The sequence below is a fragment of the Centruroides vittatus genome, unplaced genomic scaffold (assembly GCF_030686945.1).
Source record: "Centruroides vittatus isolate TY-2023 unplaced genomic scaffold, ASM3068694v2 scaffold_752, whole genome shotgun sequence".
In the NCBI taxonomy this organism is placed as follows: Eukaryota; Metazoa; Arthropoda; class Arachnida; order Scorpiones; family Buthidae; genus Centruroides; species Centruroides vittatus.
The window spans coordinates 2,740,560-2,767,756 of NW_027122716.1; the positions used below are offsets into that span (position 1 = coordinate 2,740,560).

Below are 27,197 nucleotides of genomic sequence, written 5' to 3' on the forward strand. Positions count from 1 at the left end.
GCTTTAGAATTTTTCAAAATGATTGATAGTCTTTACTTAAAATATTAAGTTTCTCTATTAAAAATCATAGTTTTAAAAAAACCTTAATGTAGTACAGTTTCATTTAACTTAAAAATATTTTTAATTAAAAAAAATTTTTTTATTATGAAAATTTTAATTACTGTTTTACATTTATAGGATTATCTTCGAGGTTTGAATGACTTCAGAATAAATCTTCCCCATCGTTTACATCACATAGAACCAATAGAAAGTGACATAAAGATGAAAGTTCAGGATATTACAACAACTTATCATAATTTATTAAATCGCGTTAACAAACTAAGTGATAAATTTGCAGGGTTAACTAGTAAACAGTTTCATTATCTTGAATGTTCAGAAAAAGCAATCAATTGGTTAAGTGATGTTCAGAAGACTGCTAGGACATTACTAGAAGAACCAGTTGCTGCTGAACCAAAAGCTGTCCAAGACCAAGTTGATCGCCTTAAAGCATTAAGTACCGATGTCATTGGCCAGGCTCGATTAATTGAAAACACAAAACAAGCATCTAAAGTTTTACTAGATAGTTTAGAAGGTGTTTCTGTTAACTATTCAGATAAAAAAGCAATCGAAGATACAGTATCCAATTTAGAAAAAGGATATAGTCAGTTAATGTCTGCCATCAATGATAAAAGCAATGAATTGCAAACTGCACTTGTTCATTCTCAGGATGTTCAGGATGGTTTAGATCGTATACTTCGCTGGTTAGATGAAGCAGAAAACATTCAGAGAAATCAAAGTAAATCCATAAGTCTTGTCAGAGAAAAGCTTGATGATCAGGTATAAATTCTAATTAATATCTTATCATTATAGTTTTATTTATTACATAATAAAAATTGCATGATTTTAAAATTTGTTAATTTATCATTTGTAGATTCAGGACCACAGAATGTTACAAACTGATATTGACAGACATAAGCCAACCATTGATGCACTAAATGTATCTTCTCAGGACTTACTAAATAATTCAAATTCTCGTTTAGCCAAAAAAGTAGAAATGAAAATGAAGGATGTTAATAGTCGTTTTGAGAAATTGTGTGATAAAAGTAGGAAACGTGGAGAAATTTTGGATGAAGTAAGACTAGCTTTAAAAAAAATTATTATTGAAAATGATATATTTATAATAATGTTTTAAATTTGAAATTTTAATTTATTTACTTATTTAGGTTTCATCTTCATTAGAAACATTTGAAATGAAAGTTTTTAAATTTGAGGAATGGCTGTGTTCAATGATGAGTTTTATTGATGGTCGCGATATCACTCATAGGAGTGTTGACAGCTTTGAAAGAATTATCGAAGATGTCATGAATCAACGAAATTCTAAAATAAATGAATATGAAGAAACAGTGAAAATGGGAAAGACACTTTTAGCAAAAATCGACGTTACTGACACATCTTATGTACGAGACAAATTAAAACATCTTGAACAACAGTGGAAAGAGCTTTCAGATGCGTTATTAGACAAGCAGAAATTGGAAAAAGCTCGATTAGAACAGTTATCTGCATATGAGGCACTAAGGGCTAAAGTTATAGAATGGCTTAGCAACATGGAAGCTAGAGTAGAAAATTTAGAACCTGTTGCAATGGATAAAGATACTTTACGTAAACAAGCTCTGGAAATTAAGGTATATAATAATTTATAACTTCTAAGAAACAAATATTGGACAATTGTTTAATATATGATATTATAAATATTAATAGTTGATGGTTTCATACTTCAATAACTTATAAAATTCTTCTAGAAATTATTATTAGTATTTCCAGTTGATTTCTATGATATGTCTTTTATTTATATAAATCAATAAATGAAAAATTTGATTAATTTAAACATTATATATATCTATGTTAACAGATTGAAAATCTATATCATTATTCATTACTAATTATTATATTTAAAATATTAGAATGTAATAAAGATGAGAGAATTCGCATCTGTATAATAACTCATAGAGATATAGAAATAATGCTTTTGAATGTAACTAAGTAAATATTTAGAAAAACTTTTTACGCAATTAAAATTGAAACATTTATGTCAAGTGCTTTACCAACTTTAAATTTAACTATTTTCAGGCTAAATATATTCAATGAAAATAGAATTGAACATAATTTTTTTTTAATATATAAATTTTAAATAATGACATTACATGTGTAACAATTTTAGAAAATATTTCAGTATTATTAAAAATATTATTACAAAAATAATTTAACTTATATATTATTACTGCTGAAATTTATAATTACAGCCATTGATTAAGGAACATGCTGAATATGCATCAACTATTGATAAAGTCAATCAATTAGGAAATGCTTATGATTCTATAATGCGTGCCGATAGTCCACATCGTGCTAGAAGTCCAACAAAAAAACAATCTCCTTCACCATCGAGCCCTACCAGACGATCTCCATCCAGTAAGTAAACATTATTACAGTGTATTTAATAATCATAAAATAAATTAATTAAAATAGTTTTCACAATACTAAAACTAATTAATCAATTTTGATAACAGTTAAAATCTTCAATTAAAAAAACACAAACTTATTATTTTCTGAATAAAATAAAATATAAATATGTAGATAGCATGAACTATATTAAAACTCTATTAAAATTTTTGTATAAAATTTAAAATACATTTGATTTAATTCAAATCAAACACACATGAAATCTGTATTTCGGAACTTCATCCTAATGAAATCAAAACAGTAAAGGCAAAAGTACTTAAATTTCTTCATGTTACATTACTATTTTTTGTCTTATTCAACATAAAGTGGGAATTATTAATATATAGCCAAATATAGCATGTGTACTCACTCCATCACAAAAAATTTGTCTTTCTATTAGAGTTTTTCAGCTAGAGTAAATGCATACAGTGTACTTTGCTGTACAGTAGAGTCCCGTACGACGCACAAATAAAGCAAGCAACAACCCTCGAATTTTGTCGATCGGAGGTATATGTTTTTTTTTTCAACTTATAGGCCAAGGTTTAAACTTTCATAAATCATGTGATAATGCGATTTCCTATAACACGTAACGAATCCCCCGCATTGTACGGGACTCTACTGTATTCTTTTTTAATAAATTATATGATGTTAAATTTGTAAATTTATGCAATATCTATATATTTCCAAATTTATGGTGTTCAAGATAAGTATAAATTATCTTATATATCAAACAAAATATCTATATGAAATATTTAGAATTGAAAATATAAATGTGTTATAATCAGATGAAATATGTAGGTAGGTAAATAGGTAGAGATAGGTAAATTATTTCTTGATTTAAAAAAATATTTTAAAAAAAAAAACTGAAAATAAAATTGCAGTTAACCGAATAAATACCAGTCAAAAGACTGTTTTCTTGATGATAATCAAGTAATTTTATCACTTTTTGTGCACTGTATCTTACTTTTTCTACTATGTGGTGATAGTTATATATAATAAAAGTTTCACGATCTTGTTTTAAGCTTATTTAATAAATTTAAAAAATTAAGGAAAATCAAACTCTATATATGAATGCATTAATATATTTACTCAAGGAATTTACACACAAAATCAACCTGATAAACTTTTAATAATCAAATGAACAGCCATTAATGTAGCTCAATAAGAGTCTGGTTCATTTGATTATCAAGGAGTCTACTTAGATTTAGTTCTATTGTTTTAATAAATCAGAAATGAATATAATTATTATTTTTAAGCCTGTTTATAAGAAAAGAAAAAGAATATACTTTTCATTTTCCATTCAGTTTAACATCCATAAATTTATATTCTAATATTTGAAATTAAAAAATGGAAGTTTATATTAATACATTTATGTAAAAACATTTATATTCTTCATCTTTCATATTCAAAAAATTGAAGTAAAACTGAAAAAAATTAAAAACTCTAGCAAAAATGAAAAATTTTTAATGGTAAATAATAACTTTAGCTGTCATCGTTATGATAGATAACTTTTAAAAGATGACGACAGCTAAACTTATTGAACATGTTTGTTTATTGTTAAATATTTTTCCTTTTTGCTGGAGTTTCTGGGTTTTTTTGTTTTTTCATCTTTACTTCAACATTATTATCCAGTTTCTGTATTGTACATTCAAAAAATTGTTCCTACATTATAAATATCTATTATAGATTAAAACAGTGCCATTCACCTTATCTGTTTGGAGCTACAAAGAATAGAATAAAAACATAAGATGCAAAATAATATATATTAAACAAATTTAATACATCTTTCCTTATTTTGAAGTATAATTGATCATAAATGCTAAATTTATGTTCAGTAAAGAGTTGTTTTCAGGTAATAGTAATAATAATTAAATTTATGTAAACATGCTGTATGATATTAAATAAATATTTTATGTAGTAGACGTCTGGTATGTAGGTATCCAGCAGGAATCTTTTGATATTAAATATTTGTTTGTGTCTTATACGTGGTACGATCCAAAAGTTCGGGGAATGCAGTAATCTACGACAACAAAAGCATGTATTTGAAGTTACAGCGTATGAAATGGATTCTACCAAACCATTTCTACGTGTTCAGGTTAATTTCACCCATGTCATGTGATTAAACCGCAAGCACTACTGTTTTTTTCCGGAGATAGTTACCTTTGTCCTGCGACGTAATCAAAGTGGAATTTCAAGAACAACCTCCAACATTAAATTTTGTCAGTGTTTAGGTAAAACACCTATGGAGATTTTAAAATTGCTAAGAAAGGTGTACGGTGATTCTATGGTGAAAGGTCACGGTGAAGTCGAAATGTTGGAGGTTGTTCTTGAAACTCCACTTTGATTACGTCGCAGGACAAAGGTAACTATCTCCGGAAAAAAACAGCAGCATTTGCAGTTTAATCACATGACATGAGTGAAATTAACCTGAACATGTAGAAATGGTTTGGTAGAATCCATTTCATACGCTGTAACTTCAAATACATGCTTTTGTTGTCGTAGATTACTGCATTCCCCGAACTTTTGGATCATACCACGTATTATCATCAAGAGATAGAATTTTTTAAGAAATTATCAATTTTTTAGTTAATAAAATAGTTATTTTTTTAAGAAGTTAAACAATACTTTTAACTTCTCTTGTTTGTAATCTTTTGCAAACTTAAATTTTCACTAATTTAAACAAAATGAACAGCATTAAAAAACTTGCTTTAAAATAATGTATGAAATAAAAAATAAATATTTATTTATAAAGTAATATAATGCTAATCAAGTAACTAACACTTTATTCGTTGCCGAGGGAGTTTGTTAAGAAAACATTCGTTTTCTTAATAAACTCTCTCGGCAACAAATAAGGTGTTAGTTACTTGATTATTTAATTTTGCTGAGTATGTTTATGTTCAATGTAATATAATGCTTTAAAATTAGAAGTATATTTAATGTTTTAAACATTTTTTTTATGAAGATAAGTTGCTGAAGACATTGACTATTAAATTTGCTTTATAGAATTATGTGATTATTTTAATTACATGGTAGAAGCATGAACGATGATGCTAAATTTTTATTTTTTTATTTATCGGGTAAAATATAAATATGTTAAATTTGGTATTTAAAGTCAAGTTTAATTTTTGATAATTGAAAAACATTAAATACAGTTTAAAAATATGGCATTTGCAATTTTTCTTTGTGCATGTATGTGTTTGTTGCTTTAAATATATTTAATATTTTATCTGTAATTACTGAATATTTTTAATTTGTTTTTAAAAACTTTTTATAACAATAAAAGTTTGAATTTTAAATATATTTTTTTATTATATTTTACATTATTTACAGTTATTTTTATTGATATTTGTTGGTGTGTTGTTGTTATTTTTTTATTAAAATGCATGGCAGGAAAGAAATATTTTTTTTTTTTGTTAAATTTCTCTTAAAAATATCTAAAATAGGTATTACGATCAACACTTTTTTGACTTTCTTCTAATAATTTATACAAGCTCTATCAACTCATTCTGCCATTGTAGGGATATGGAGATCACCTGATAGCAAGACAATTGCTACTACCCCACTTTCCAGTGGATCCAGTGGATTTGGGAGTAGACCTAACTCTGTTGACAACCTAGGTAATTTGGAAGGTAAGCACATTCGCCTTCAAAACACAAAAGCAAAAAAAATTCTAAAATAATAATAAAAATATTTCTTTCCCCCTGCATTTACTAATTAAGCATTTAAATTTGATTTAAGTGAAAAATATTAATTACATGTTTAATATGTAAACTGATAACATTGCATGTGTAATAAAATTTTTTAGAAATTTAACAATTTGCTGTATTAATTTTCAAATTCGATTATTTTGTATATGAATTTGTCCGTATTATAAGCGATATCCTAGATGAAAAAGTGATTATCTTTTTATTTGTCAGTTCATTCTGAATCCTTTTTGTATTTTATAAAACATATATAGTTGTTCTCTCTTGATAGTAAAATTTTCAACTAATAATTAACGTATAACTTTTGTAAAGAATAAATCATTAATTATAACTTTTGGTTTCTTTCCATTGACTTCAGTAATTAAAATTAGAAAAATTTGTCATCTTCTCAATAGTTTAAATCAAATTATTTCTATGATAATTTTGTCATAAAAAACATAAACATAAACATAATTTTTAGACAAGAATGACAACAATAATATAGTTTAGTTTAAGTTGTGTCAATTAGATTAATCCTCTGAAATTATATATAATTCTCTGAATCATTGACATAATGACTGTTTTGACGATCCAAATACTTATTCTCTTCACTTAGAACTCACATAAATGGAACACCGTTTTCAAGCAGAAACTAATTTTAGAGTTTTATGCAACTTTATTAATAGTAATTTAATAAATTTGTCATTGAAAGTGAGCAAAGTTACCATCTCTTAGTAGGTTTAATACACTAGTAATATAAATTAATAATCTAATCATTGAAGTTATTACATTAGTATTATTATATTAGTAAAATTGAACTAGTTAGTTATTGAGTATATATGCGAAGTAATTGTTCTCTTTGTTCAAATGTCTCTTTAATTAGCCTGTGCTGTAAATTATACAGTGGTTCTCAACCGGTATACCGCAAAGTTTCAAAATATTTTAAAATATCGATTTTGTCTACTTTTTATATTGTTATTTTATATGAAAAATTGCATTTATTCAATTTTGTATTTTGTTTATATGTATACGCCACCAAAAATTTCGAGTATATCATTAATCTCAAAGAATTGAGAACAACTATCTGAAACACTCTGTTTGCTTGTAGTTAGTATCTATATAAACAGAGAAAAAATTTATTTTATATCAATATGTGAAGTACATTATCAAACCTTACCACTGAAAAACTTCTTATTTTAACCTTTATGAAATGACATAAAGGTTTCCTTAATGAACTCCTTAAAAGTTTGTTTTCTAGCATGATTGCTCGTCAGTTTACACTATGGAGTTGAATAATATGAATATATTAATTATATTATCATGCTAAAAGAAGTTTCATTAATATATAATTTAATTTGGTAAAATTTTTAATAATATAGCAATTTTACTTCATCATCCAGTGCTATACGAGATTCTAGACTGAGGGGAAAAAATCAAGTCTATTAAATGAATTTGCAAAAGGCACTGAATTGACTTCTGTTTTGACATTGCAATATTTATAACACTTTAAAAATCTTTTCAGTTATAAAATGTTGTTGAATTATGTTTATAAACAAATAATAACGCTCATAACTATTAACATTAAGTTGTGTTTGGGATCGTTTTTATGCTGCTTACAAGGACTGATGTCTCTAACAAACTTTGTTTGTTTATCACTTCAAGAATCAGTTTTTACTGATTTATTTTATTGTTAATGTTATTCTATTCAAAATTTTACAGTAATTTCTAAAAACTGTTATTGCAATTAAATCACTTCAAATTATTATGTAGCTATTGCATAGATGATATGAACAATATGCAATTGCAATTGCATTGACTTAATATTTTAAATTAATTTTAAAAGTATCATTATATAAATGAACAAAAATTATTATTTTGAATTTTTTCTGATAAAAAATGATAACGTTTGTCAATAAAAATATATTGAAAAAATTTATGAAGAACAAATTGATTACTTGTTGCATGATTTTTAAACACATGAAAATGAAATTATTATTTAAAAAAAATTGCTAAAAATCTCTATAAAATGTATTATATTAATAAATACATAATTAAATATTGAATAGAAGAAATATTATGTAATATAATTTCTACATGAACATTAATGTCTTTTAAGAATGCAAATACTCTAAGCATATCCCCGAAATAAAAATAATCATATCAATAAAGGAATTAGTATTTAAATATGAACATTTTATATTTATAATTTTTATTGTACAACAGTATTATGATATATTTATATAATTATTGAAGTGTTTAAAATTTGTATATTAAAAATTAGCAGTTAATATTGTACAGAAATTTTATGCTTCTACAACTTTTTAATTTTTTTTTAAATGTCAATATTAAATTTTAAAGTATGAAAATCAGAAATAAAATATAATTAATAATAATAATTTTTACAAATATCTATAATATTAATTCTAAAAATATTCAGTCCACTTAAATTTTATGGCAAACGTTTTCGGACACTTCACTGTGACCTTCCTCAAGCCTTCTTGTCTTCTTAAAACGGTTTTCGAACAATCGAACTCTTATTTCCACTACGCACGTGCCAACCGAATAAAATTGAAAAATCGAACCTTTTGGTTGAAGATTTATTTTACAATCCGGTGTTTTAGTAGGAGTTTATTTATGATAGTTTTTATTTGAAAAAATAACATCTAAAAATAGTAATTTATATATAGTAGGAAGCTTTGATATGTATACAAAATGAATAAATTGAACAAAAATATTATTTCTTCCTTTCTTTCTTTCTTTACATATATATATTTATATGTACAGGAAAAAATACGTCACTTTTAGGAGAATTCGGTTCCAGATCATTACCATATCATTAGCCTTTGTACACTGTCGTTTATTCAGTCTGCAATAGTACCGGGCCTAAAAAACACAATGAAAACGTAAAAATAATATATAAAAAAAATCCTAAAAAAAACTCTCTTTAGAGCAAGGCAAGTGCTATATTAGTGAAATGCTGGCTGTAAAAGTACAGTACACTTGTATGTGTATGTGATATATATATATATATATATATATATATATATAGGATGATTTGAAGAGGACTTTATGTTGAAAGCATATGGAATTTTAATTAAAAGACTTGCAGAATTGATTGAGGCATTTATTTATATCAAGTCATATAATATTTTTACTCAAAGAGCCATATTGGTTTAATGTGAGTGTCATTGGTGATAAGGCAGAATTCAATTTCTCGCCAAACTTGAAACAACATATCTGTTGTCACTTCAATAACTGTGTTGGTAATTTGAGCTTTGAAATCAACAAGATTTGCTGTCGAGGACAGACTAGACGTTTAATGAAACCACAGAAAAAATTGAGAGGTGAGAGGTGTCAAATCTGGAAAATGAGGTGGCCATGCTATTGTCTCTTTTCAACTAATCCACCATATCTGGATGTGCTGGGAAATTTTTTTCATTCCACAGTTAACTGATGATGTCACAGAAGGATGCATGCATTTTCGGCAAGGTGGTGTATCACTGCACTACCATACTCAGGTTTGGAATTTCCTCAATAAACATTTCTCAGGTCCATGGATTGGTTTGAGAGAAATGATTAGATTATTAATTTGTGAAAATAATGTTCAAGAGGATAAGAATTTTAGATATCATCAATGACAAAACATGTAATCATTGTAAATATTGATTGTATAAAGTAAATGAATATTTATATATGATGATTAGAAGTAAATATTAATGATCTTTGCTTCATTGAGAATCAAAAAGTTAATTTTATTAATAATATCTTTATCAAATAGATAGAGACATTATTATTATTATAAATATGTAACGTGAATATATATTCTAACAAAGAGACAAATTGAATATACCAAAGTCAATGAAATGCAAAATGCGTAGTAGACTTATACGTGTAAAAGAGAAATAATATAATTTCACCACTTTTATACATATATTTTGAATTACTTCTGACTAAATTTATCAATATAGTGATTATTATTAATTTTTGTAATTAAAAATTATTAATAATGCAAAAGTTTTTCCAACTAGTAAGTTAAAACTTATATATATTTGTATATTTGAATGAAATGTTTGTTAGTAAAAGATTAAGTCTATGGCTAAAATTGTTGAAATAGTTGGATTATATGTTTATAATATACATTTCTTTTATTTCATTAATTAATTTTTGTTTTAATTTTTATAGATTTAACACCAATTCAACAGCAGTTATCTGAGATAAATCATAGATATAGCTTACTCGGTGTTAAATTAAGCGATCGCCATCAAGAAGTTACAGATGTTACTGAAGAGATTAGAATTCATTTAGATATGTTAAAAGCACTTTTGTCTTTCATACAAGCTAAAGAGAAACAAATACCTAAAGATATGTTACCATTGTCTAGAGATTTAGCTGAAAGACAGATGGTAGAACTAAAGGTCAGTAGTAGAAACTTTTTGTGCATTTTTATATTATATATTACTATTGCTCATGTTATTGTTTATTAGATTATCCAAGAAGAAATACAAGAAAAGCAACATGATATGGATCGTGTGAAAAATCAAGCAAATGATCTCTTAAGAAAGAAACCAAATGCTCTTGGTGCAAGCAATTTACAGCAAGAAGTTAATGAACTTGGTAAGAAAATATAACAGACATAAATTTCATAAATTATTATTTTGTATTTTTACTTTTCTAGAATTCTATTCTCAATTAACTGTATAGAACAGGCATGGGCAAATGTGGGTCCGAGAGTCACATGCGGATCTTTTTGAGTTACGTGCGGCTCTTGCTGAAAGTGTTAATTTCTGTTTTTAATTATTATTTTTACAATTTTATATTTATAATTTTGTGAAAATATGTTTATTAAAAACATTCAATATTTGTTTTATATTATATTTATATTATATAATAAAATCGCACGCCTTACCATACTATCCGCCACGACAGTACAGAACTGCGGCTCCCATGCATTTTGCAAAACCTACATTTTGGCTGCCACTGAACTCTTGCTTGCCCCCCCTGGTATAGAATATAAACTGCATTTTGTAAAGTTTGAGAGAATGCAGACTGCAAATTATATTCTTTGGGCTGCAATTTGAAAAAATTGTAGATCTATAAATTCTCACTGTCATTAGTTGTCTGTCTGTCTCCTGTAATCTCAAAAATGGTGTTATATGTAAGTCAAGACCAAATATGGAAAGTTTAGGGGCAGGTGGTATCAATTAACTATATACGAACTTCTGGTTTAGACCAGAAGTCTCATGAATCCATTCAAAAATTTTCCCCTGAATGGCGTTACATAGCTGACTACATGACTCTGTTATCAGGAAAAGTATGATGTATAGGGACAAGACACTACTAATTTAAAGATGGAGAGCATATATTTTTAATTAAATAAATTAAGAATATGATTAAATATTGCACCCTAGCATTGTGACAATATCACAATAAATAATTGCTCATTCTAAATTAACTCTAAATATTATAATAGTTATTAAGGCATTTCTCTAAATATCAATTCCTGTAAAAACTGAAAAATGTTAATATCCGTGATTGAAAACAAATGTTAAAGCTATGATCTGATAAATTGACAATAACGTCTTCACGTATTATGATACAAATGTCTTCACATATATTCAAAAACCAGATTCATTAGTTTTACATATTTAAAATTTAAAGAGAATATAACTAACTTCAAAAAACGAACCTGTTACCGGTGTAAATCTTCTTATGAGCGAAAAAGATAGAATTCTATCTTTTAAATTATTCCATCTTCGCCTGAAGAAGAACTGTTTTAGGTTCGAAAACGTTAGCCAGACGCTCATAAGAAGATTTACACCGGTAACAGGTTCGTTTTTTGAAGTTAGTTATAATACCCGGTGTCGGTAAGGAGCAGAGAAGTACTTTAAAGAGAATATTTTATTATAAATGTATACGTATATATTAAATCTTTTATTAATAGATAATAATATTTTTCTAGGATCAAAATGGTCACAGATTCAGTCGCTCATCAAAAACAAATTAAACTTTTTACAAGAATTAAAGGAATTTCAGGAAACAAATGATTTACTTATTAATTGGTTATCACAGAAAGAAAAAATGTTTCACGTTTTAGGACCGATTGCATCAGATCCTCGAATGGTAACTTCACAAATGCAGCAAGTTCAAGTAAGAATATTTTGAACTATAGTTAAACTAAAAATAAGAGTTATTTAGTACTTAATGATACTAATTTTTTTCTCTTAATTAATGAAAATTTCTGTGACTAAACTGTTTCTAACCAAATCTGGAAACGTTTTTCAAACTATTCTACACAGTTTTAATTATATAAAATTGCTATAACTCATTATACTTTTGAATGTATCAGATATAAACATATACATAACAGATGTTTTATCATAATATTTATCTGGTATATTAGTATCTAAATTTTTTCTTTAATGCGTCTTTAAAATTATACGTCCTTTCTCACGCAGTTGAGGGATAAGACAATTCCGCGGCGGAGTCGACCTTTTATTTGAGGCTTCTCGTCCGCCTGTCCAGAATTGTCTGAAAAGAGAAATATAATTTTAATTTATTGAATTATATCGTCCTGGCCTATTTTTAAAATTTAAAACAATTATTTTGTTTATATGTTCATCAAAAAAATTTTAATGTGGTCTAATAATGTACATAATAATAATACTTTAAAAGCAATAAAAGCTTCCTTTATTGCTTCTAAAGTATTTTTACAAACATTTTTTATATATGTGAAATTGAATAGAAAATATAGTGTGTTTTATTTTAAATTAGTTGCTTTTTTAATATGTACTCTACATAGGTTAATTTAATTTTATTCTTTTTATTTAAAATGTTCAATCAACTTACTGATTATAAATAAGGATTGATATAACATTGAGTAATGGAACATTTAGAAATTAAATTTTTGTTCGGTATTACGAACGTATTTTGATTTATTATAAAAAAAGTACATTTATATAATATTTCGTATAAGTTTGCTTAAAATAAATAAGTTTCCTATGTATTAAATATTGATTTATATTCTCTTAGGTTATGAGAGATGAATTCATTTCACAACAGCCATTATTAAATAGATTTAAGAAATCTGGCCAAAATATTCTTAAATCTATTGATAGCATTTCTCCTGGTTATAAAAAAATTAAAGAACAAATGGATAGTGTTCAAAGTCAGTGGGATGATTTAATTAATCGTCTCAATAACAGAGAGAGGAGCTTAGATGCAGCAAGTGGTGCAACTAAAAATTTCCACGATAATCTGAATAAATTACAAGATAGTCTACAACAAATTAGTGATAAATTCGATATGTTATCAGAAACTGGGTCAGATTCAGGAGAACAACTAGAAAAGTTAAAGGTCAGACTATTTACGGAATAGATGGTATAATGCCGTTAAAAGAATTACAGTGATAATGTTACTTTTATTTGCAGAATCTAGAAGATGATCTAGATAAACAACGACCGTTGCTTGCGGATGCAGAAAGTGTATGTGAACAATTATGTGACATATTGAGCGATTCTGCATCCAAAAATGAAATTACAACCAAATTGAATTCATTAGAAAAGCAGTATAATAATTTGAGTAGAAAAATAAGTAAGTTTTATATTTATTATAACTTATGATTATTAAAATGTAATCTAAAAAAAATTCTGCTATTTTTCACAAGCTAATCGAAAAGCTGAGTTAGAATCATCATTGAGGGAAGACAAAGAATTTTTTATTTCTTGTGATCATATCCAAGTTTGGTTAAAGGAAAAAGAAAATATATTAAATCAGAATTTTCAAATATCTGCTGATGAAACAATTTTGAAACATCAAGTGCAGGAATTTGAGGTAAAAAAATTGATGATATTATCTAATAATATACTGTATTTTCCGGCATGTAAGACGACTTTTTAACCCAGGAAAATCTTCTCAAAAGTCGGAAAATATGGTATTTAAATCTATACAGTTTGCTTTATAAAATAAAAGGAAAGAAAAATTAAAATTAACAGAAAATTTGATTGTTATTAGATGAAAATTTACTTAAATTTATATTAAAGAAAAGTAATTATTATTTTCTTATTTTCTAAATCCATTTGAAATTTATAAACATGGTGTTGTACTTAAGTACAAATTTTAATATAATTTATTTTAAATCGAACCTTGTGATATTTCCTTATTAATTATAAACATAAATAAAAATGAATAAATGCTATTGAGACGTATTACAATGAGAATTATGATCAGATCACTAACATGCATTTATACATTAAATTAAATATATATAAATAATAGTCAGATTAATTTAGGTTATTGGCTAATTAGTTGTTGAGAATATTCATAATTTAAAACTTAAATTTATACTATCTTTTAAAATTAATGTTTATATATATTGAAATAAATTATATGGAGTGATTAAAAAGTAACTTTATGAGGTCCACAGTTCAAAAACCGATTGGATCTGGAGAAAATCATTGGGAGTTTAGATCATATTTTAAAACCAAAGCGTTATTAAATGTAACTCCAATATAGTTAGTTTGTAATGATCCAAATTGGCAACATGAATGGTTAGAATAATGCACAAGTTGTGACATGGCATTTTCAAATGATGACAAGGTTAGAAAAATAATCTCATGAAGAAATCTTAGCAGTTATTTAATTTTTGTGGGTCAAAAAGATATATGTATTTACTCTCAAATCATGTTAGTGTATTCTTTATACCGCATCTAAATACCGTGTTTTAAGTTTTATATTAAAAATATTTGTCTGTATTATTGTCTTTGTAAAGATACTTCTTGACCATCTTATACAAAATTGGTACTTTATTAATATTAAAAATATATTGTATGTATTGTTCTTGTATACAGCTAAAACTTATATGATAATATAATGAGTGCATCATCAGTATCATTCTAAAACCTAGTCTTGTATTTATTTATTGTAGAAATTCCAGAATTCTGAATACTTCAATAGCCCAGAATTCTCTGCATGTGGTTTAAGAACATTATGTGTTCTTAAACCATATAATGTGCCAAAATAATGTAAAAATATTTCTGAAATTTCTACTTTTTTCTAGGTTACTTATAAAGAGGTGTTGAATAAAGAACATGAAGTTCACTTAATGTTAAGTAGAGGAGCAGACATGATGAATAAGATGAATCGTAAATCTGATACTTTACAATTACAAAATAAACTTGATTCGATTAAGCATCAATGGGATAAAATTAGAAAATCGGCTACTGATAGGTATGTCGTTTAAATAATTTAATTTACAACCATTTTTAAGCTTTATTTGTATTTGCTTTGTAGTTTTAAAAAATGAATATAGTTTATTTCATTAATTTATAGAAACAAGTTATTTTATGGGTTAAAAATATAAAAAAAAGAGAGAAATTATGTTAGGTTACATTACTATAGCTATTTTTATTCCACTTATTAACAATTTAATCATTTTTATCAGAATTTTTATGATATTATAATTCATTATCTATATCAGTATAATATTCATGGTAATATATCAAAGAAACACGTTCTAAATTATTATTTTCCAATAAATTTTGATACATTTTTGCTTTGCATTTTATTTTGAGTTTATTTAATTGATAATGTCCAAGTGATAGCCAAAATGTTAGTGAGTGAATCATTTCCAAATTGGAATCTGTTGCTTTCAGAAGATAATTGCTAATTTCTAATCTTTATTTTCATGTATAATTCTAGAAGATAGAGACCGAAATTCAACCTAAAAATATAATAATTGTAGCATAACAAATATAAAACTATCAATGTGGATAAAACTATCAATAAAATTATAACAAATAATTACAGAATTTACAAAATTATTTGATTTTGTAATTTTGAAATACTGAACTACAGTGGACCCCCGGCGCATGTCGGGCGGGAAACAACACCTGCATTATAAGGTGAACTGCGTTATACCGAGCAGCACGGTGTAACACGGTTCACCTCTTTACTTTAGCAATAATGTCAAGCTTTTCTTTCACACTGTAAGCATTTCTTTTACTCATCATGCATACAATAATTAAACACTATTCAAAATACATGCAGAAACTCAATACATACACAATTACTCAATACGCAATAACAATAAAATGCGCTACTCACTAATGCTGCACAGACCTGTATAAACGTGTTTGAGCTTATTGCGTCACAAACATCGCCCGTGCTATAACCGAGTGTGCAGTATAGTGAGCAGCGCTATAACGAAGGTCCACTGTATTACTGAATATATTTCTTTATAAGTAAAAATAATAAATATATAATAAATACAACTAACCTAATAGTTATTACAAATATCAAACAAACAGCCAGATTTTTTATTGGGCTGTAAGGCTAAATAATTACTAAGCAAATTAGAAGGAAGCCCAGGGCCACCATCTCTTGTAATTATTTAACCTTATAGCCAATAAAGAATCCAACTGTTTGTTTTGGTATTTAAAAATAATAAATGAAAAATAAATGAATGCCATTCTTACACTTTTGACACAAAGTATTATTTCATGTCAAAAGTGTAATAACAAATTTCGTCTACAAATGCAGATGTTGGCTGAATTTTGCAAATTTGAATAAAATAAACACTATGTAGAGGAAAAGTAGTTGCAGATAATACTTTGTTTGTCCATTATTTCATTTTTTAGTCTGTTTGTCAAAATGATTTTATTATAAACAAATGGAAACTGTTTACAATCAAACAGTTTTAATCTTCTGTTCAATATTCATATATGGTATGGAAATTTTGGTCTCTCTACTTCTAGAATAAAGTTGTGTATGGCACTTTTTCAATTTTTCACACATTTTAATCTTCAACCTGTACATTTAATATAGATAATTATAATAATAAATTTGAGATATATTTACTTTATATGAATTTTAACTAAAGTATTTATCATAATTTTTAGGCATACCAGACTTCAACATTGTTCTGAAAACTGCAGAAAATATTATGCCGCTTTAAAAGTATTTATTCCATGGTTACAGCAAAGTGAAGACAAACTCAACTCTTTAAAGCCAATTAGTTTTAAACGTGTTGAACTTGATAAGCAAATTAAAGAAATTCAGGTAAAAATTAGTCAAACTTTAGTTTATATAAGGTGCATTGCAAAAGTTTAGGTCCACTCCTTTTAGTTAACCAAATGCAACACAAACAGATCTAAAGAAACCAACACATACATTTATTTGTGAAGGTAGCAAAAACATGTAAAAATAGTATGACATCATTAAACTAGCATATTAATAGATGACTGTAAATTAATAAATACACAAAGTGTGATAATCCATGTGTTGTAAAAGTTTAGTTCCACCATTTAAAATTACATATGTATGGTGTGCAAAAAGAGGGATCCGAGAAACCTCTCTTTTTGCACACCAGTGTCAAAAACATGATGAAGCATGCTTTTAGACAGCATGCCTCATCGTGCTGGAGCACATCTCAACTTATCACGTCCTGTACAGAGGTGATGGCTGTCTGCAGTTCTGCAACAGTTGAAAACTGACATTTTTGGTGTATACCTTCCTAGCAACGATTCTCCGGTGGTTCTCCATCTAGTTAAGGTCAGGGAATTAGTAGGCCACTCCATTACATGCACACAATTATCTAAGAACCACTCTTATGTAGTGTGTGCTACATGGATTTGGGTGTTGTCCTGTTGGAATGTCTAGAATAGTTTTTCAACCCTCTCTCCAAATGCCATGAGGTGCACATCCAACATTCCTGGTAGTCGCTGGCCTTCATACGCCACTCGGAAATGCAATGTGAGTCTTCCCATTGTATCTGAATCTAGCCCAGACCATTACTGATTCTTCTCCCATTTGGCATATGGAAAAAATCTTCTTGTCCTGTCTGTTGTCATGCTAGTAGTAGCACCAGCCGTCAGACCCATCTAAATTAAGTTTTTTTTTGTTACTGAATACTACTAATCTCCATTCTGTATTCCAATTTGAATGTTCTCTAGCCCATTTTACCTGTGCTATCTTATGATTTGATGTTAATTTGGGCTGACGTTTCTTCTTGTACAGCAGTCGTCTGTTGAGCCTTATAGCTCTTGATAGAACATGAACATTAACCATTGGATCACGTGCCAACTGTCTAAGTGATGATCCTGATTATTTTAGGGTGTTTATGGAATCTATACAAATAATTCTTGTTTTTAACAATGTTATAAGGAATGTATAAAATTCTAATTTTAAATTCGAAGATGACATTCACTGAGTACTCATGGACGTCCTGAACAGGATTTTTGGTTGTAATCCTCTTGGTTACATACATAATTGTTTACCACATTATGTGTCTGATTAATCTGTTTTGCTATGGCCCTGTTGAACAGCCCTTGCTGCTGTAATGCATCAATCTTGCCTTTCTCATAGGCGGATAACACCTTGCCAATACCCATGTTTCCATAAACATTATATCAAGCAAATCACCCAACTCAAAGTTGCAGCAGTATGACAATTTCACTCTTAACACATATGAAATAGTAATGTTTAATTTGCAGGATCATATCATTATTTCTCCTGGGATGTGGTGGAACTAAACTTTCGCAACACATGGATTATCTCACTTTCTGTGTTTATGCATTTACAGTCATTTAATAATATGCTAGTGTAATGATGTCATATTATTTTTACATGTTTCTGCTACATACACAAATAAATGTATGTATTGGTTTCTTTAGATGTGTTCTTTAGATGTGTAATGTTTGCTTAACTGAGTGGAGTGGACCTAAACTTTTGCAATGCACCTTATGTATATACATATGCACCTTATGTATATACATATGCACCTTACATATATTATACGTAAGGTACATTTGCAATGCACCTTACGTATGTTATATATTATAATTTATAATATATTATTATATATGTTATTCAAAGCTAATATATATATATATATTAGCTTTGAATACTTAAAAGATTTGAATTAACTGTGTTTTAAATTTCAAGACAAATAACAGCAAATGTAAATGCCCTTAGACACTGGATATATTTAATATTTAAACTTCAAAACAAATCTTAAATTTAGCATTGAATAAACAATTTATTGACAGAACATTTCTACCTTTTTTAAAGATAGAAATACTTTTTTTGGAGTTTTAATAACCACAAGTTTGATTTATTTGATAACAGTTGTTATTAAATGTTATTAGTTAGTTAATAACATTTAATAACTATATTATTTATATAAAATGTGTATCTAAAAATCACTATATTGTAAAATTACAAAGTTTAATAACTGTTAAATAATTAAAACTTTTTGAAGAATAAGTATTAATATAAATTTTTTCATTTAGGCTTTTAAAAATGATATATCAAAACATAGTCAAGAATTTGATAGTCTTTATCACTTTGGAGAGTCAGTAATTTCCTGCTGCGATATTGACAAAGAACCTGTACGTGAAGGAATTAATCAAATTAAAAAGAGATGGGACAGAATGAATCAGGGTAAAAGTTTGGACTTATAAAACTGTTTATTAAAAATTTTACATTATTAAGATAATGCTTATTACAGGAATATACGAAAGAGCTCAATCATTAGATGATATTTCTCAGAATTTAGTAGATTATCAGGAAAAGGCACGAGATGTCCAACATGCTTTACAACGATTAGAAGACAAACTGGCTTCTCATGATGGATTAGGAGGTGCTTCTAGAGATCCTAAATTATTGGACAGAATAAAAGTAATTTCTAATTGTTATATAGTAGTGAAAAAGTCTTATTTTAATGTAGTTCTAAGTTAATTGAGGCTTTACTTATGCATCACTACTCCAGTATATGTTTCTTGAAAAACTGATGGTTATATTATGTAATTATATATTTTTATCATAAGTAGTTTTAAATGTTCATTAAAAACAAATATCATTAATGAATAATTGATATGTTAGATCAGTTTTTAAGAAGCGTGATGATTTTTTTCTTATTTTAAAGATTTAAGTTTAAGTATATTAATACATTTATTAATTTTTTACATGTTTTGAACTTAGTTACTTCACAAAACAATATTTTGTCATAAAACATTATTTTTCCAAAAAGTAGTCAAGAAAATTTTAAAATGAATAAATGGTCTTTTAATGGTGGTTCGTCTTAATTTATAACAGTTTTATTAACAGAAATACAGTTATCAACGAGCTGATTTTTGATAGATCAAATTATATATTTCAAATTCAGCTCCTAATAAAATATTTATAAATAAACAATTAAATTTTAATTATTAAAGTGTATTAAATATTAAATAAATAACTATTTAATTAGTTTATTAATATTTTGCATCATTTCTCTTAATTTATTTGTTCTCTTCAAATATCAAATATTTATTTATTCTTAAAAGTTTTATAATTAGTCATTTTTAAGGAAGACGTAATGTTAATTTTTTATTATCTACTTTTTCAGACGATGCTATCAGATGCTAATGCTCTTAAAAAACAGTTAGATCAGTTACATGTTTATGCAGACAAGTTAATTTCAAATGCAAAGTCTAAATCAGATACCAGTCACATATTGGATGAAATTGAAGCTTTAGAAAAGCGTCATCGTAAATTAACACAGAATCTTGAAAATCGCTGTGATGATTTGAAATCTGCTTCTGAAATAGTATCGCATTTTACGGTGAGTAAATAAAACAGTTCTAATTATTAATTGCATCATTTAAAATTTTATACAACAATGTACCGGTACATTACACTATTTTTATTTTATTTTCTATGAATTTCAAATAAATAAAAATAGTGTAATGTACATTGTTTACACAGTACACATTGTATAAACAGTGTAACTTTAAAAAAATGCAATGTAATGTTGGTCAGACAGCTGAACTGTAAGATGTTAATCCACTGTTATGGGAATTCAGGTTAAGAGCCCCATGATTTATCATAGCTATCCATGATAAATTATGAGAGTAATATAATAAGGATTGGATAAGGAGTTGGGAAATCATTTCCGAACTTCTCATCCATGCAGTTTATAATCAATTTTTACTACAGTTCTACAATTTTGTGTGTATAAATAGTCTATTATAATATTTGTTTTTTAAAAATGTATTTTTATTTATTTAAGGACAAAGTAAAATCTGTTCAACATGATTTAAGTGATATAGAAGAAAAATTAGACAACATGAGTCCAATTGCAAGAGATATAAGAGCAGTCACTGCTCAAATTAATGAAATGAAGGTAAAAATTAAATATAAATTTAAATATTACATATAATATATAAATACAGGGTTTTGAAATAAGAGTGATAGAACCTTGAATTGAAATAAAATGAAAACGACAAAAGACGACATGTATGTGTAGTGGTATTATACAAGAAAAAATTAATATAATTTAAATGGCTCCAAAATTGGATTTGACAGTGAATATGATGAACCCAATTTTTGATGATTTGACACACAAATCAGGCTTTATCTCTCCAATAACTCAAATGATATTCACTTTAAGGACATCAACAGTTTGTGGCTTGTTGGAATAAACAAGGAATTTAATGTTATCCCATAAAAATTAATTCAGCGGAATTAAGTTGCAAGTTTATGGTAGCCAGTTAACAGCTACATTTCTTGAAATAATCCGTTTACTGAACTTAAACTTCTGACATCAATAATACAATCATTTCAACAGAAGTTAAATTTTGACTTCAACAGTGCAATCATATTTTGAGTTCCCTTAGCTGGTTACATTGATCGTAGAGCAAGTGAAGTGCACATAATGTCGACTGAATTGAACAAGCATTTTGATAATAACTTTTAATAATTTCAAAACACTGAGGAACTTTAAATTTTTTAGGACGATTTTCCAAACACTCCAGAACAGATATTTAAATTGCTCCGACAGTCATATCAAAACTAAGGTGCCTGTGACAATTTAAAGTTCTATAACTTTTAATGAAGAACCCTGTATAAAGATGATTTAATTTTGTAAATTAAAATTTTTGAAAATATAAAGTATAAATATGTTATATTTTAATGTATATAAATTAAAAAAAATAATTTGAAAGATAGTTATTACACAGAAGATATTTATTTACCTGGGCTTTAATATATTAAAACTTTTAACTTTTATTTTTAACATTTTTATCATTTATAATAAGAATAAATTACTATTTAAAATTACAATTACGAATGATTATTGTTGTTAGAGTAAAAATGATGATTTGGGTGCAATTTGAAAAAATTGTAGACCTATAAATTTCCACTATCGTCCATTTTTGTCTGTTTGTCCTTTCTTAATCTCAAAAACGGGGTTAGATAGATGGAATTCGAGACCAGATACGGAAAAATTAGGGGCAGGCGACTCCAATTAACTATATAGTTAATGGGGGTATCCTGCCCCTAATTTTTATAAGAACTTTTGATGCAAACTGAAAGTTATGTTATTTCAATTCAAAAATTTTCCCCTGAAAAAAGTTAGATAGATGACTCTATTACTAACAAGAAAAGTCTAATGTACAGGGACAAGACACTATTAATTTGAGGTGGAGAGCAAATATTTTAAATTAAATAAATGTACAGTACGTAACATAAAACACAAAATAAGAGATATTTGCACCTTTATAAAATCAAAAATGAAAAATAACAGTTATTATGATTTATTAAATAAAATGGCTAATAATTACTATCTAATAAACAAAAGAGAAATTTTGTTTGTGGCAGTGCTTTTTTATCTGTACAGGTGTCATTGAATTTTATCTTCTTTTCTCTTTACATTTTCTGGAAATTTATTTTTCTTTTGATTTATATACTTTCCTATAAATCCCTTCTATCATATTGTACAGAAAAATTCGTGAAATGACCATAAAAATTCATTTTATCAAAGAAATCTATGACATTGGTAAGAACATGTGTTCGAAACAAGGATGTGCTATTGGCTAAAATCAGCCATGTATTATCAGATGATATCACTACTACTTAATCAGTGTTTCTTCACCTGATTACTAGTAATTTAGTTTACCACTTCTAAGGGAAAAACTTAATATCGTGTTAATATTTTTAAGAGAATTTAAAAAATCTTATTAATATTATTTCTTATCTACTTTTGATATTTCTTTTAAAATGTAATTAATCCTCTTGAAATATATTATCTTAAAACATTTTATTGCATTTAATTAATTGTTTTATTGTGATTTACTTTTTTTTATTGTTTCAGAAAAATTTTTAATCTTTACCCTTTTACTCACTTTTCTGTTCTAATTCCAGCTTGAGATTGTAGCGATTGTTATTAATATTATCAATATATTCTATAATCCTTTGCTCATTCCTTGCTTTAACCTTGACAAATATTTCTATAAAATACATTGGGGTGAGTCTCTACAAAGGCACATAAGTAAAACAATATTTATTTTATTAAGAGGGAATCTAAAGAGAAACAATGAATTTACTAAACTTGAACAACACCTTAAATACTCTTTTCGGCTAGACTTTAATTTATTTAAACAAACCTCTTTTTCGGGCTTAACAAGAAGGAACTTCTTGTTAAACCTGATGCAGACCTTTGAAAAGAGGTCGAAAATGTTCGTTTAAATAAATTAGTCTTGCTGAAAAGAATATTTAAAGTGTTGTTCAAGCTAAATTCATTTTAGCTTAGATGGAGGTGGTTTTTTATGAGTATACTAAAGCTGTGACAGAAGCAATTATTTGATACCTGCCTATATAGTCATTATCTACCACATATAACAACATTTAACAAAACTGTGTGTAGTTTTCCAATGTTTTTCATTGTTGAACTGTTCAATGCTATTTAAGATAGTCCAAGCATCACTAAATACATTGGCTAGTTATTAAATAATTATTTAAATTCAGTAACAAATAAAACTTGTTCATAAAGAATTTTTTTTGCTACATTTGAATTGATTACTCTATTGCTTTTGAGTATTTTAAATAGAGAATTTCATTTATGTAAATTTTTTTTAACTCGTTCCGCCCTGTGGACATTTGGGACTTTTAGCGAGCCCATTGTGGGTAAGGCCAGGCCCACAATGAGGCAGCTATGAAGTGAGGGACTGGGTCTGACATTATTGAATGGTGCTTTTTTCTCTCACTTTAAGCAGATTTTATGTGAAAATATGATTTTTAAATCGAAAAACAGTTGACTTTAAAAATATTTTACATTTAAAATTTATGTTTATTACTTCACATTAGTCATTTTTATTTTACCCTACAGTGCAATTTACATTTGTACTGATGTGATTCAGGTTTCTGTTTAGTGTCTATATTATATTTCTCTAGAATATTCTATACCATAGTGAAATATCTATTTAGTTTTTGAATATTGGAACGTCGACCCAGTACAATTGATTTTTAAATTTAAGGAGAATAATTTTACTATAATGAAATAAATCATAAATATAAATTAGATTTTTAAAAATTCTGTCATAATAATTATTAAAAAAAAACAATGTATACACGTTCTCCTCAGGAAAGTTTTTTTCTATTTACACAGGACAAGAAGAAGAATATTTTAATTAATGATTCCCATTTTACGCGATGACAAAATAATCTGACAGTATCATTCTTTTAATCTATTATTTATAGGATTTGTCATATGGAATTCTATTTGTCTGATTTGTTGACAGGTGATACTTTTGTCTAAAACCATCTGTTAGCAGACAAATCAACTTTCATCTGACAGGCTGCCAAATACATTACTATAAAAGTAATGTATTTGGCAGCTGGTTAGATTGAATGTTTATATTAAAATATTTAACATTGAAAATTAAATTGATTGTTATGTATATACAAACATCAGATTGAAGTCGATAAGTAAATCATTAGAATAAATGATTTTATAGATTTAAGTGTAATTTTTTTAAATATTTAATTATAATTTTTTTTGTGTGTAAATGCAATTTTATCAAAAAGTATTGTAAGTATGTTTCGATTGTTAAAATTGTACAAAATATAGTATTATTACTATATTTATTATATTATATTACATAATACAATATTTTATAATAATATATAAACTATTTAGTGCTTTAAGAAAATATTCATTCTTAAGTGCATGGTTAAAATAATCAAATGATCTAACATAAATCAATCTTTACTTTAAAAAGTAAAATTAATTACATGATAAGAAATGATTTTCTAAAATTAATATCAATCATTTATTGTTACACGTGTACACATACATACATGTTAAATATTTTCAAATGTATTTTATTCAAAATTTTATATATACCGGGTCTTTCGACAAGAGGTGTCGTTTTAAATTTCTCGTTATTTTTCAACTGTCAACATACATCTGTCATTGCGGTGACATTTGACAAGTAAAAACTAGGAGGTTTTCAAATATTGATTGATACACGGTCGCACAATGCATCGAAATAGTGAAAATTCACTACAAAAACGGTGAAAATATTGCGGAGATGGGTCGTAAAGTTTGTACTAATTTTGGTCATCATCAGATGCTTTTTTTGCACCATTATAGTGAATTTAATCAATAAATTTGAACGTCTCGGACAAGTTAGTGATGTGAACACTCCAACTCATGCTAGTTCAGCCAAATCACCTGGAAATATCATCGCTGTAGCTGAGAGTGTGGCTGAAAACCGAGTTGACTGACTGAGTTGAAATGATGTTGACTGACTTTTTTGGCCTAAAATTGATGCTATAGATGCAGACAACATTTATTTTCAACAGGACAGTGCCACCTGCCACACAGCTTGTGAAACAATGGCTCTATTGCATGAAAAATTTCTGGACATGTGATTTCTCGAAATGGAAACTTCAATTGGCTGACAAGATCAAGCAATTTAACATCATTAGACTTTTTTCTTTGGGGCTACGTTAAAGGTAAAGTCTACACCAATGCTCCAGCAATGGTTCAAGCACTCAAAGACAATATTACAGCTGCTATTGGCGAAATACAGCCACTATTATGGGAAAATGCGATGAAAAATTTCATCAAAAGAATGACCATTTGTAAGAAGAACTGAGGCGGACATTTGGCAGATATTGTGTTCCATTACTAACCTCAGAGTTTGTACTTTGGATTAAAATAAAAATATCACCACTTTTCACGAAAATATTGCATTTTTCTGTTGATTTAAAATGACACCTCTTGTTGAAAGACCCTGTAGATGAAGCAGTTAACTTGTGCAGTTTTATAATTCTGATTAATATATTTCCAGAAACAAAGAGATTAGGCAGAGATCCTGGTATTTTAAGCCAAATATAGACAAAACATAAGGAACTGAGATCTGTCACACATAACATTTTCACTTTGCTTTGTTTAAACAACTGCACTTAAGTCTAGTGATATGCATCCATATATGCGCAATTGTGTTGCGGATAATTAGAAAAATTGGATTGTTACGATTGTAAATGCAGGATGGATTAATTGATTTAAAGCATTATTCGACTTGCATAATATGACTCAATTACATATGCACTTTAAATATGGTGGTTGCATGATCAACAAACTGTTTTATACAAACTTAGTAATTTTTTTTTTTTAACTCTTTCCGCCCTGTGGGCACTAAGAAAGCCTCTTTTAGAAGGCCCATTATGGGTTCGGCCAGGCCCACAATGGGACGACCGGGTGGTGAGGGACGGGGCCCGACATATCTGAACGGATCACCCCCCCGAAAAATTCCTGGGGATTAATCGACCCGTTCGGATTCAATCCCGGGTCCCCCCAGAGCGGTAGGCTGCCACCTTGACCGCTTGGCCATCCGGCCGTCCAAACTTAGTAATTACAAAGTTTATATCAAGAATATGAAAATTTGAAGTTACTACAAAAAAAGATTAAAAGAAAAGTACTTGCAAATACTTGTTAAACAATTAGACAGATTACTTCAGAAGTAATGAAAATTGTTGAAAATAGGGTATAAACAATTGATAATTTGTTTCAAATATGTTAAATTGTTTTTAGTAGAACAAATACAATAAATATCAAAGTATCTCAGAGATCATTTTTTTTCAGGAATTTGTTAATCTCACTAGGCACACGTAAGATCTTTTTGAATGCAATGCTTGCAGGCTTTTATGATCACTTTCAAATTGTCTTAGAAGAATTTTGGAATCTGTCAAATACACATAAATGTTAAGCAGTTGACA

General features: G+C 27.3%; 1 protein-coding gene across 11 annotated transcripts in view; it reads left to right on the forward strand.

Annotated features, from left to right (window-relative positions):
• shot (dystonin-like protein short stop) overlaps positions 1-27,197 on the forward strand; it is a 161,014-nt gene that overhangs the window by 106,094 nt on the left and 27,723 nt on the right. For 10 of the 11 annotated variants that reach the window (XM_067287921.1, XM_067287923.1, XM_067287920.1 and 7 more), the window contains 17 exons: positions 178-816; positions 911-1,111; positions 1,203-1,661; positions 2,280-2,445; positions 5,994-6,104; positions 10,341-10,573; positions 10,643-10,772; positions 12,118-12,305; positions 13,188-13,511; positions 13,586-13,748; positions 13,822-13,988; positions 15,214-15,383; positions 17,054-17,213; positions 19,445-19,595; positions 19,663-19,832; positions 20,542-20,757; positions 21,205-21,318. In XM_067287921.1, the coding sequence (XP_067144022.1) occupies positions 178-816; positions 911-1,111; positions 1,203-1,661; positions 2,280-2,445; positions 5,994-6,104; positions 10,341-10,573; positions 10,643-10,772; positions 12,118-12,305; positions 13,188-13,511; positions 13,586-13,748; positions 13,822-13,988; positions 15,214-15,383; positions 17,054-17,213; positions 19,445-19,595; positions 19,663-19,832; positions 20,542-20,757; positions 21,205-21,318 (3,762 nt within the window). The remainder of the gene's footprint in view (positions 1-177; positions 817-910; positions 1,112-1,202; positions 1,662-2,279; positions 2,446-5,993; positions 6,105-10,340; positions 10,574-10,642; positions 10,773-12,117; positions 12,306-13,187; positions 13,512-13,585; positions 13,749-13,821; positions 13,989-15,213; positions 15,384-17,053; positions 17,214-19,444; positions 19,596-19,662; positions 19,833-20,541; positions 20,758-21,204; positions 21,319-27,197) is intronic. The other variant, XM_067287918.1, reaches the window with a different exon arrangement.